This window comes from Camelus dromedarius, chromosome 20, assembly GCF_036321535.1.
Source record: "Camelus dromedarius isolate mCamDro1 chromosome 20, mCamDro1.pat, whole genome shotgun sequence".
NCBI lineage: Eukaryota > Metazoa > Chordata > Mammalia > Artiodactyla > Camelidae > Camelus > Camelus dromedarius.
This window is the reverse complement of record NC_087455.1, coordinates 12782797-12795347: the sequence shown is the minus strand read 5'-3', so window position 1 is coordinate 12795347 and position 12551 is coordinate 12782797. Positions and strand designations below refer to the sequence as shown.

The window sequence follows — 12551 nt, the reverse complement described above, 5'->3', positions numbered from 1 at the left end:
GGTCTTTTGTCAGCTGCCGAGCCGTTGGGACAAACTAAACGGGCTCAATCAGAGTCAGTGGTAATAAAGCTCCTGTGGGCCCTGAACGCCCGTCATCCCCAAAGAGAAGCCTGTGGGGTCAGCAGCACAGGAAGAAGGTTTCATCTTCACTATCTCCTCCACAATTCCTTTGTATTTTATCAGGTATCTAGGACCACCCTTAGGGAACTGCACTGCTCCATTACTGACAATCACATTAAAACGGTACATTTTAAAGATCTCTCCCTGCCTTCGCTGAAACCGTATTTTCTCTTTATTCATAATCACTCGGCTTTCTCCCCCTCTCCTAATTTCACAGGGGGTGAGGGGAAGAAGCAGCATTGTAGCGAGCTGTGAAATGCACTCAAATGCATCTCTAAAGGAAAGCACCACCCAGCGGCTCCGATACTGGTTTCCATGGTAACCAGGGTCCCTGGGCCCTAGCACTCACAGCAGGAAATGCTGCAGATTTCCACAGCAGTATCTTTTACTAGACCTAAGATGTCCCATGGCAATTTTAAACATCTGGGAATCAAAAAAAAAAAACCTCTGTGTGTGTGTGTCTCTACCCACATGCAGATATTATTCACAAAACTAAGACAATGTGGATGAAAGAAGCCTAATTGTTCTTATAACTATGCTTGTGTCAAACATACCAAATGATTAAAATATCAGCAAAACAACCTGTCTCTCTCTCTCTCTCACACACACGCACACATACACAGAGGGCTAAAAGAAAACGAAACCATCTTCCACAGAAAAAGAACGTACCATAACAGCAGTGGAAGACTGCTTTGGAAAACCAGACACCCAAGGACTCTGTATAAACAAACAAGCCAACAAAAATCCTGACTAACAATCATCAACTGAAAACCCGGAACACAGCTTTTTCCCCATAGCTCGTATTCTTTTCTACTTGAATGCTGTCACCCTTAAAGCAGAGGCAAAGTGAACAACCGGTTGGCCAGGCAGCTTTCAGGGGGAATCACAGGACAGAAAGCCCCACCCTAGGCTCCTCACTGTCCCCCACTGTGAGCTGAGTGGCCTCGTGCAAGTGACTTCACCTTACAGAGACTCAGTTTGCCCTGTAAAATGAAAACGCTGTACTAGGTACTAGATGGTCTATAAGAGAAAAACTCTCTACCGCCTAAAAATGAAAGACCGGAGCATTATGCTAAACAAGACAAAACGAAGCAACACACCTCCAGGTGATTTTCAAGTCAGGCCACAGCTATGTTACCAAACGCAATGGATAAAAATCAAGTTTCTTTAAAATGTACTGAGAGAATTCACTGCCAAATTCTTGGTGATGGAAGACCTTTTGAATATTCTTTACTTTCCCTCTTCTCTGAGCCAGTTCCCAATACCACGGTTTTCCCACCGCAGAGCACACGTGCACAGCCAAAGTGGAAATTTCAGTTCAAAGTAGTTTTCACATTTCATGCATGTTCTCAGGCTGGGGCTTTATCAGAGCAGAAAGGAGGCAGCTAAACAATCAGGCAGAATAGACTTAGAGCCTAGAAAAATACTAGTTTGACAATTTCAAGTGTCTTCAAGTTCACGTTTACACTCCACACGGTTATTTTTATCCGAGCCGGGCAGAACCAACCAAGTTCACAACTCTATGGCAAATGATCTTCCACAAGCAAGCACTGTTAAAAAGAAAAAAAAAAAATTGCCTCATCTGGATGAATGCAAATAATTGCACTTTTTCATGAATGCTAATTTGTATTTTACCAAAAGTGACTATGGTGTGTTTGCGTGTGTGTGGCAGCAGGACGGGGTGGAGGGGTATATTAGTTATTTTAAGCCAAAACAAAAAGCAAGGTGAAAGAGCTAGGATGGGGAGGAAGGTGGGAAGGAGACGGTGGGAGAGCCCCCCCTTGCTTGTGTACAAAACGCAGACAGCCCTGCAAGCAAGCAGCTGGAAGGACGGAGCTGCTGAGTAAACCCATTCATTATGTAAATTGCCTAATGACACAAATAATCGTGCTGCACACAGAGCGACCCAGTCACCCAGAAAAACACGCATCCCCTCCACACTCGGACCTTCCTCCCCACCGCCGCCGCTACCACTGTCACCGCGTAATTCACCAGCATTTATGAAGGCTGCCGAGGATATTCAGAACAGCACTCATCATAATTCAAGCATCACCATGGAAAATAAGGGAAAAGGGGGAAACACTATCGACTTGAGTGGGAGCAAATGCTCCTCTTGGTTGGTGGGAGGACAAGCCTTAATGGGACAAACGTGCTGGAGTGTGGGATTCTTACATCCTAGCTCTCCCTGGTGCAGGATTTTAGGATTCTGGTGACATCCTCCTCAGGACACCCAGGATATGCTTCCGTAAAGGTGACACTCAAGTTAGTGCCTTTCAAGCTAACGTTCAACAACCACTCAAGTGTCATTTCAGGAAGATGCAGTGAAAAGCCAAACACCACACAGGACACTGGCTAGCCAGGAGGAAACACCCCTTCTCTGGCAACTGTTGCTACCCAACCAAAGAACAGCAGTAACAGACCACTTGTAGAGGGGGAACGGCGCTGTTGTCAGGGATCAGTTTTAACATCAAGAAAAGATCAATGGGATTGGAAAGGAGGGATTTTCATTCCAGCACCAGTGATACTCGATTCATGATTCCAAACCTGGAATACACAAATCTGCCCATCAAATTAATGGAATATATACACCCCTAAATTTGCCCATCAAATTAATGGAATATGTGTACGTTCCTAATTCCTTTAACCCAAAAAAGAAAGGGAAAAAACAGAAAAGATTTTTTAAATTTTGAAATAAAAATACTCAACAAACATATGAATTTCTTTATTATTTCTAGTCTTTACCTATTCCGTGATTTGTAAAAAAAAAAAAGAAAGAAAAAATGTTTAAAATACACATGCCACCCTAGTGTGCTAGACAACACCAAGTCTGAGTTTCCTATCAAGCAAACCAAAAAGTAATTGCGTTTTTAAAAATGGAAAATGGTAAGACAAAGTTCACACTCACAGGACCATTTTTTAGAAGTTGTATTATCCTAACCAGAATATGTAGGATTAAGAACATTGTGCTAATGCGTGAAAAGTACTCAAGGTCTATCAGAGTAGAAAAACACCAAAATAATGAAACCCAAAGCAGAATGCACATTTATGAGCTCATTTAAAAAGGCATTTTTTAATGTCACCCGTTACTAGGTCAATGATAGCTCCAAAAATCTCTGCAGAGGAGATGGAGATTTTATATCTTGAAGTATATTTACATAATAGGCATAGAGTTTTTAGCTAGGTTACATATCATTAGAAATAGCAGTAATTTACAAAAATCTTGTTTTCATATTTCACGTAAGACTGAGACTACCTAGGTGTTCAACATAAAAATAGATGTCCATACTTACACAGATACCATTCAAATTTGGGAGTGGCTTGAGGGGCTGAAGGAAGTTGCTAAGTCTACCCTAAAGCTATCCCAGGTTTTGGTCCCACCACCGCCCTCAGCAAAGTTGTAAATACATCAGAGATGAGCTATGCATAGAAACCAGTTGTCCTGGAACAGAGGATTTGTCTGTCATTTTAGGTGAGAATCTTCTAAGACCAAGTCCAACACTTCAACTCTTTCAGCTAACAACATACATACCTACCTACATGCATATATATAAAACGTTACATACACACAGGTTGTTATATACGTTATTACAGATATTGGTTGTGTGTGTGTACAGACACATATGCACTCATCTTCATTGAAAGGATTACAGCTATCAAGTCCAATTAACAAAAGGCTATTTGACACAACCGAGCATTAAAGTCGTTCTTTGCATTCATCATGGTTAAGAATATTTACAAATGGTGAATACATCCCAGTGAGGAGGTTAAGCCATTCTCAGATGTCTCTGAGCCCATTTATTGTTCAACACTAGGTGAATTTTTGACAAGTCTACATAGCCCAGTAATGTGGATTCACTTGGCCAATTTATTTCAAATAAAGGAGATACACCAACAGCAATCACCATCTGCAGGTTCATGAAAATTCCTTAAATGTAGCTTGAAGGGGCCAACAAGCAAAAGGCTGACCTGTCCTAAAGCTAGACTTCATCACAAAACAGTTTTCTCAAGCTTGTCCCCGTTCCTGTTTCCATAAGGAGCCTTTCTGGACGCTTTTTTTTTTTCCTAATCGCCTCCCTCCTCAGAAAATGTTAATTCCACAGATGGATGTGTGTCCAGATATGTACTGTGTGCGTATCTGTGCCTGATATGTAAAAAGAGTAAGATCCCTTCCCTCCTCAAGAACCAATTTTCACCCCCTCTGGAACCATATCTTCTCCATTGAGAATGCATGCAACAGACAAACTGCAAAAAGAAAGGGGAAGCATTTACTGTTGGGAATTATTATTATTCACATGTACCTAACACCTCGCCCCCTACCCCATCCGCAACATGCCTGTCTAAACCCCTGTCCCACCCACTGGCCAAATGCCTCACAAAAACCATCTCTTTGCATTCCCAGAGCCCTAGGTACATAGTAAGCCCTCAAAAAGCCTTCTGATATAAAACAGAATAAATCAGATGATTCATAAAATAACACATTTACCATAAGCAGAACAAGCCTTTCTTTGTAGGAACTCTTATACTCCTTAAACCCATGCTGTGCCATGCGGTAGCCACTAGGAATACATGGCTGTTTAAATTAAAATTGAAGTTCATTAAAATTTAAGAATTAGAAATTCAGTTCCTCAGTTAGACTAGCCCCACGTCAAGCGCTCAGTAACCACAGGTGCTCGTGGCTACCATAGTGGACAGAGAAAATGCAGGACATTTCCATCATCACAGAAAATTCTGTCCCAGTCTAAAAGCTCCATAAAGCCAGGACTGCACTGGGTTCACTCACCACCAAGGTACACACAGGACGTTTCATGTCCTGGCAAAAACAACACAGTTCAAAGGAAACAAACAAAAAGGAACATGGGAGGAAAGGTAGCTTTGTCCCAGCCCAGCCAATTTCCCAAGTTAACCAACTACAAATACACCTATTTTTCGTAGCTTTGTTCTTACTCGCTCCCCACACCCACCTACAATACAGCAATGTGGATTCTCAAAATGTCACTACCAGCAGGGTAAAATTGGCTTCAGGCATCCTCAGAATAACTCATGTGAATCAAAATTAAGAGGTCAAGTTCAAAATCTCGAATATGAAAGGCAACAGAGAGTTTCTAGGACATTGTCAATACAGCATGCCTAGATTCATGTTTAAAAATATTAGAGAATCCAGCTGCTGGTCCAGCCACTCTTCAAGTAAGCTGTGAAGGGCTTCACTTTATCCATTTTTACTTAACAAATCAGCAGTTTCCTGGGCATCTATGATGTGCCGAGGCTCCAGGAAATCACAGCTAAGGTGCCCCCATGACAACCATACACAGGCTCTAAGTAAAAATCACTGCCAGCCAGTTTTCCACAAAACTTGGAGGCTCCAGATGCTTTCCTTTTGCCCCCATTATCTATAAAGCCTCAGTTGGAAGAAGAGGACCATCAGAAAAATTAATACACTGTCCTTGAATCTCAAAACAATAAGCGTGGCTCCTAAAGAAAAATTACAACTGAGCTTGTTTCTCAAACACTCATGGTTCTCTCCTCCTGTAAGAATGGTAAGAACAATAACCAAAACTAACTAAGGACCCTGAATTGGTCTATCCGAGTACAAAACCAGTTTACTGACTTACGGACCCATCTATAGATTAGCAGGTGGCAGTTGCATGCCATTTTATTTTTAATTGAATGAATGAACATGTCCATGTTTCTTTAAGGTCATCCTCAAAGAATAAGCAGTTCCAGGCCTACAAGAAAGGTTTTTTTTAATAACCTTTTTCAAATAATTTTTTTTTTCCGATATGTGGTTAAGTAGCTTCCTAGGTAGAAATCAGACTAATTACATGAGAGAGTTCAGGACTTGAACACCAAAGTTAATCCAGAAGGCAAGGGCCAGTGAAGTTTCAACTAAACAAGCTGGTTAAAATAAAACTTAGGGGCAAACAAGACCAGTCTGGCTGCCTCTTAGAAACTCCTTCCTGGCACCTCCTCCCCTAAAAGGGAAGATGCCTCCCCTCCCCCGACCCCAGACAAGAGCCTTTCACCCACCTGCCCCCTTCCTGTGACCTCACCATGGATTTGCCGAGCCCTCTGCAGCTACAGTGAAATATGAAGTCACACATTCTAAAGACTCAACCTCAGAGTGGGGTCGACCACGATTTGAATTCTCAACTCCCAAGTGAAATCTCGCCAAAGACCCCATCGTACCAGCCTCCTTTCCCTGGAGACGACAGCCTTATTCACCTAGATCCACCGAGGGCTGTATTCAAACATTGTCTGCACCCTGCTAAACAGCAGAAACACTAGCATTTGGGTGTCTGGGTTGCTCAGAGAGGAGCTGGGCGCAGGCCCTGTCCTGGAGGTGCCTGAAGCTAGAGGGGAAGATGGTGACAACACAGAGAGGCAAACACGCCAGCAGAGGAACTTGCCTCGGAGGCCTGAGACAGGATTTTCCCTGGGGACAGCGGAGGGGGCGGTGGGGGCAGGAGTGGCACAGGTGACGTGGCTCTCACACTGGCTCTTGGAAGACAAGCCCAAGATCTTCAAAGCACCTAAAGGGGGTGGAGAGGAGGTGGCCTAGGAAGGGCAATCCAGGTCTGGAATGCACACAGGCAAGAAGAAAGGGGTCAGAGGTTTTAAGGGATTCAGGGAGCAGTTTTTTGTGGGTGGAACTGCCGGCACAGGCAGAGATGTCACTGGACAGGTGGGGTGACAGCAAGATGGCAAAAGGCCTTACTCTCCCGGAGGACTTGAAAAATCTGGGATTCCCAAGCCCCACCCAATTATTCTGATACCAGAGGCATAAGGACCCTGAAATCCGTCCTTTAAAACAAGCTTCCTGGGTGATTAGGATCCACACAGCCGGATGAGGAAAGCACGGCTTTTAACAAACTCCGTGTCAAAAACGTAACATGTTTTTAAGAACCGAGACTGCTGCATTCAGTGTAAGCCGTAGAGATTTCCTTCATCAGTGCACAGGACCCTGGCAATCCAGGCTCAGTGATTAAAGTACACCTCTGACCGTCTGGACCCGACAGCTGGTCTACAAGTTCCAGCTTCTAGCTGCCCTCCTCGAGCACACGCTGCGGGTCTCTCCTAACCCTGTTTCTCCCCTAACCTTCACCCTCCGTTGTCCTCTGTTTCACTCTGCTTCCTTCCACTCCCTCTGTCTCCAGGGCAAAAGCTGGAAACACTAAATGGAATATAGAAAAGAAAATTTAGACTGCCTGACTTCATTAGTATTTTATGCATTTAACAGGGCCAAAAGGAGATCTTAAATTGACTACTGGAGCCAAAAGAGGTAACTTGCAACCATCTAGGACCTTACGTTCTGGGAAAGCCCCTTTTAACAAGTGGGGTAACTTAAGCCCAGAGAAGTGAAATAAAGTGACTCAGGGTCACAGAGCTGGCAGAACAGAAGACAAACCCAGGCATCTCAGCTCCCTGTCTGGTCGTTACTCCAAGGTGCTACATAATTTTTGTTCAGTGCTTTTAGGATCAAATTTAAGTTCATACTAGATCCAGGAGCTCTTTACAAGAGGAATCATAATTTAATGGTTAAAATCTAGACTCTGGGCCAGGCTGCGGTTTCCCCACTTCTAGCCGTGTGACCTTGGTAGGTTTAGGTAAACTCTCCTGGCGCAGATTTCATCATCTAGAATGGAGATCACGAGCACCGAGCATTGACCTCTTAGGGCTGCTGTGAGAACAAAAAGGCCCAATCCATGAAAAGAACGTAAGCCAGAGCGCCACCCGCGTTACGTATTCAATAGAGGTGATTACAGCTAGGGATTCATGTCCTTCCTTTTTTCAATCTCCAACTCCTCACTCTGGGTTTGGTGTAACGTCATCTAAACATTCCAGAGATGGCTTTTCAAAACTATAAAGTAATTACAGAGGCACACCGAGGCAGCCAAAAATGAAAGTCACACTGCGCTATGCTCTTCAAAAGCCCTTGCTGACACAAGCAAACGATGCAGTGGCCACGAAGGGCCAGTGCTGACTAAGACGGAGCGTTTCATCAGCTCCACACCCTGCTCTTCCAGTGAAAGGGGGCAAGGCCCTGGTGTGCACAAGGGCGCATGCTCACAGGTACAGCTACACCCCAGTATGGACCGCCGAGGGTCAAGAAACCTCCCCCATCTTTGTTCCTTTTCTTTTCTCCTTTTTAAAAGTAACGCAGACAAGCACATGCCAGTCAATTCAAACACTTCTCAGCTCCTGTGACAGCCCATGTGCTGGTCCATTGTGGACACAAAGAAAATGGAGACCCTCCCAAAGCTGGGCACCCTCTGTACACCTAACGCCTAGACATGAATTCTTTGTACCTAATAACACAGAAACAGGTGTACTTCCACACTGAACACCAATTGTATATTCATTTCAGGGTGCAGAAATCCACAAAATATGGCACTGTTTTGTATTATGGTGCTGATTAACTCTTAAATTCCATTACGGTTTAATTATTAACCTAAACATACACATTATAACAGCGACTTACGCCTTTTTGTTAAAAAATAAATTAGAGTTCTAACCTATTTCTACATTCTACTTAATAGGTATAGGACTAAATTGATTTTGCTCTTATAATGACTAGCTTTAGAAGATTTTCCTAAATGAATTCTATTAAGAGCTAGTGCAAAATATTTGCTAAAAAGGACAAAGACTTTTTGGAGCTGTTTCCTTTGGGAAACAATATGGAATGCTAATATTCTGGAAACCAGAGACCTGCTGGCTTGGGATTCTGGATGCTTGCCCCAAAGAGATGCACATAAGTATAACTGCTATTCTTTTATCTTACTTCCAGCAAGAAAGACTCGAAAAATACTACATCTAAAGGCTCTAAGGAAGAGACTGGACTTTCCATCGAGGGAAGATACTGAACTACAAACTGTAATAGTTATATCCTGTAATGACTGTTAAGCCCAAACCCATTTGCTGCTGACAAAAAGCATTCTCTAGATTCATTGTTTCCTTGGAGAAGCATATACCATTCAAAACAGATTACCCATAGATCTCCAAAAGAATGCATACATGGGCATTAACTGCAGCATAGCTTGTCATAGTAAATAAATGGAGATAATCCATATACCCCTCAATAGAAGACTGATTAAATTGTGTTCCAGACAGTGAAGTTCCATTTAGCTGCGAGAAAGAATGAAGTCAATTGCTAGGTACCAACCTAAAAAGAGAATCGTCAGATACTGTGGAGTAAAACCCCAGGCATGTTTCCTATGGACTATCTTTTGAAAAAAAAAATCTTATGAATATACCTTATTCCATATATCATTCTATATACTGCTCTGTGACTAGTTTCTCTCCCAGATGTGTGCAAAAAAGTCAACAAATGACAGTACCCCCAATCCCTGCAAGGGGTGCTGGGTACATTTGACTTTATCTACCTTGGGCCATGAATTTTTTTTTGTTTTAACTAAAGAGTATAGTTTACATTTTTCAATTGTTATGTAAAAGTTCACTTAATAAAAATAATTTCAGATGCTTAGTGAACATACAGGATGTGTTTCTCTCTTGTCATCTCCATAAAATATACCTTCTTTGTATCAACCATACATTTGTTTTTTAGGTCTTGTGAGAGTTCTCACACTCCCACACTGAGCAGAAAGTTATTTCCCCCGCCCCCTGCCCACCGCCAGTGCGTATGGATTCTAGACAACTCAAGATGTAAAGTATTCTGGAATTGCTAAAAATGACCTGAAATTCAATGGTTTAAATATATATCAAAGGAGGGATCTGTTCACTGTGATATTACTTGTCTTTTGTTAAATGACCTCCAAACTCCTCTACCTCCACCCAAACCACAGAGAGACTATTCTGTTTTCTTTTCCCACAAATAATTGTTTTTCCTCCCTTGGACCATGAGAACTTGCAGGCCTTCCAGTTTCCCACCAAGAACCACTCTGGGGAGCAGCTTCTGCAAAAACCCAGGTTCCCATTGCAAGAAATTATGGACAGTCAGAGGATGCCTTTCTATTCCATCCTTTAGGGTCCATCCAATAATTAAACATTAAAATATAAACTTGCGAATCCCGGAGCCTCAAAAATGCACCACCAGATACATACGTTCTTTAAAATAGCAGAGCAACTCTACTGAGAAAGATATATTCTGATGGTTGTTCTAGAAAGACATGAATACAACTGACAAGTCTACTTCCACTGCAGTAGAAGCAATTCTGTAAAACAGACCCCATAACACTGACAGCAGTGAACACCGGCATGAATGTACTATTCTTCTTTACACTTGTATATTCTAAAGATTCCATAACACATAGAAACCATGGGAAAAAATTTTTAAAGGGCTTTAAAAAGATACTGTTTAAGACCCATGTCAAGCTGACAAACCAGATGAAGAAGCCAATGCTCTGATGTCTCCGTCACATTCTCCCAGGGAACCTTTTGAAACACTGTTGGCATCTTGGAAATGAGGAGATATATTACCTCTCCTGGGAGAACCTGGACTCCCTGAGCTGAGTTAATTGCTCACTTTTCCCTATTCCCCTAGTATTCTGTTCTACCATGATTATCATAGCAAACATATTATTTCTGCACTGAAATTCTTTATTTGCATGTAGCACCCACCCTCCACTGCCAACTGCAACCTCCTCCAGGACATGGAGAGTAACATACTGATTCATGTGGCCCCATGACAGTGCCTGAAATATTAGCGGTTTTCAAGTTTCCTGAATGAGAAACGCCCTCACTGTAAATTCATTTGAATGTTTAATTAAGCATCTATGGTAAATGGGTATCAACTGAAACCCAGTGGAGGTACATACCCATCATGGGCTTCAGGAAGCGTCACTCTTGCATGATTGGCAGCAATCCCCAACACTGGCCCCCAACACCCACATTTTCCAATGTCACCATGACATGACATGACATGACAATGACAAGAACAGGCACATAGCTATCAGTACACAAGCAGACCCAGAAAAAAGGCAAAAAAGAGGCAGAAGAGATTTCCTATCTGGGAATGAAAAGGGAAGCACCCCTCTCTGAATGAGGGTCTCTATGTTATGAGTCATGTCATATTTTTAACGATGGTGCTGGGGAGAGAGGTATCAATTTTCTTCTCTACACTGTTCATGTGTTATGAATATTCTTTTTATGATTCAATAGTCACTGAAACCATTACAAATTTTCAAAAGATTTCCCTTTGTTCACTGATGTAATAGACATACTTCAAACACCTACTATGTCCCAGGTACTGCGTTTTGGGAGGGTTCAGACATGTGTAAGTCACAGTCTATACCTCAGGGGTCTGCAGTCCAACGTGGGAGACACAGAAACAGATACGACACAACAGGACACCACTTATAAAAGGTTTCCTTGTTTTCTGGGCACCCAGAGAAAGTGGTCTAAGAAATCGTTCCCACTGCTTCTCAGCCCACAAGGGAACAAGGAAAACCTTAAGGCAACATGTGTGAGGAGGGAAAAACAAACTGCATCCAAACGCACAGGTCAAGACATCATTAAAAGTGATCACGAAAACATATCAAGCCATCTCAGGTATCAACAGTGGTTCCTTTTGTTTTATTTTTCACTCTTCTTGTGCGCTTGATTGTGGGGAGAGTGATTTGCAACTTTTACTGCGTGGAATCCCACAGTGTTAAAAAAATGTATTTTAAAATATGAGTCAGCTAAGCTCTGATAACTTAAGCTCTATCTTCTTGTGAAGCCACCCAAGGGTAAGAGCCCACACACTGAATGCAGTTAAGGCTGGAAGCCATCCCTCCATCTGCTTACCACGTGTGTTGGTAGCCATGTCAGCCACTTTCTGAAAGGCATCCAAGAAGGCAGCTGCTGCTACTACTGTTGTCCTGAAACGCAAGCAGATAACAAAAGCATGAGGACTGGCTCACACTAGCAAATGCACAACAACAAGAGGGCTGGGACCTCTGCTGAGGACTGAAAGGAACCCTCCTGGAGACACAACTCAACTGAATGTGGACAACTGTTGGCTTGGTGGAGGGTGGGGGTGATTAAGTTTATTTATTTTTATTTATTTATTACTTATTAGTTGATGGAGGTACTGGGGATTGAACCTAGGACCTCGTACATGCTAGGTACTCACTCTACCACCAAGCTATGTCCTGCCCCTGGACCCATTTTATTCTTAAGATGACTTTCTCCTTCTTACATTAGCTCCCTCTCTCAAAAAGGTCCAGCTGGTGCAGTGCCAGATAGGAATGCTATCGACTCTTCCCATCCCATTCCACCTGATAGTACAAAATCATTACCAGGCAAATTTCCACAAAGGAGGAAAAGACAAGTGTTCCTACCCAAAAGAAAAACACTCTTAAAAAATACACATGGTGCAGGTGAAAGTAATTTTAGACTGAGAAAACAACGTACCTGCATGGATTGGGAGGAGGAATCTTGGAGAGAGATCGTCTAGTTCAACCAACTCATTTTAGAAATGAGAAAACTGGGGCCAC

The 12551-nt window shown here is 42.7% G+C and overlaps 1 protein-coding gene across 12 annotated transcripts in view; it reads right to left on the bottom strand.

The window, feature by feature from the left end:
• The window catches only part of MTSS1 (MTSS I-BAR domain containing 1), a 152250-nt gene that overhangs the window by 115824 nt on the left and 23875 nt on the right, over window positions 1–12551 (bottom strand). For all 12 annotated transcript variants that reach the window (XM_031439593.2, XM_064476853.1, XM_064476854.1 and 9 more), the window contains exon 3: window positions 11860–11933. In XM_031439593.2, the coding sequence (XP_031295453.1) occupies window positions 11860–11933 (74 nt within the window). The remainder of the gene's footprint in view (window positions 1–11859; window positions 11934–12551) is intronic.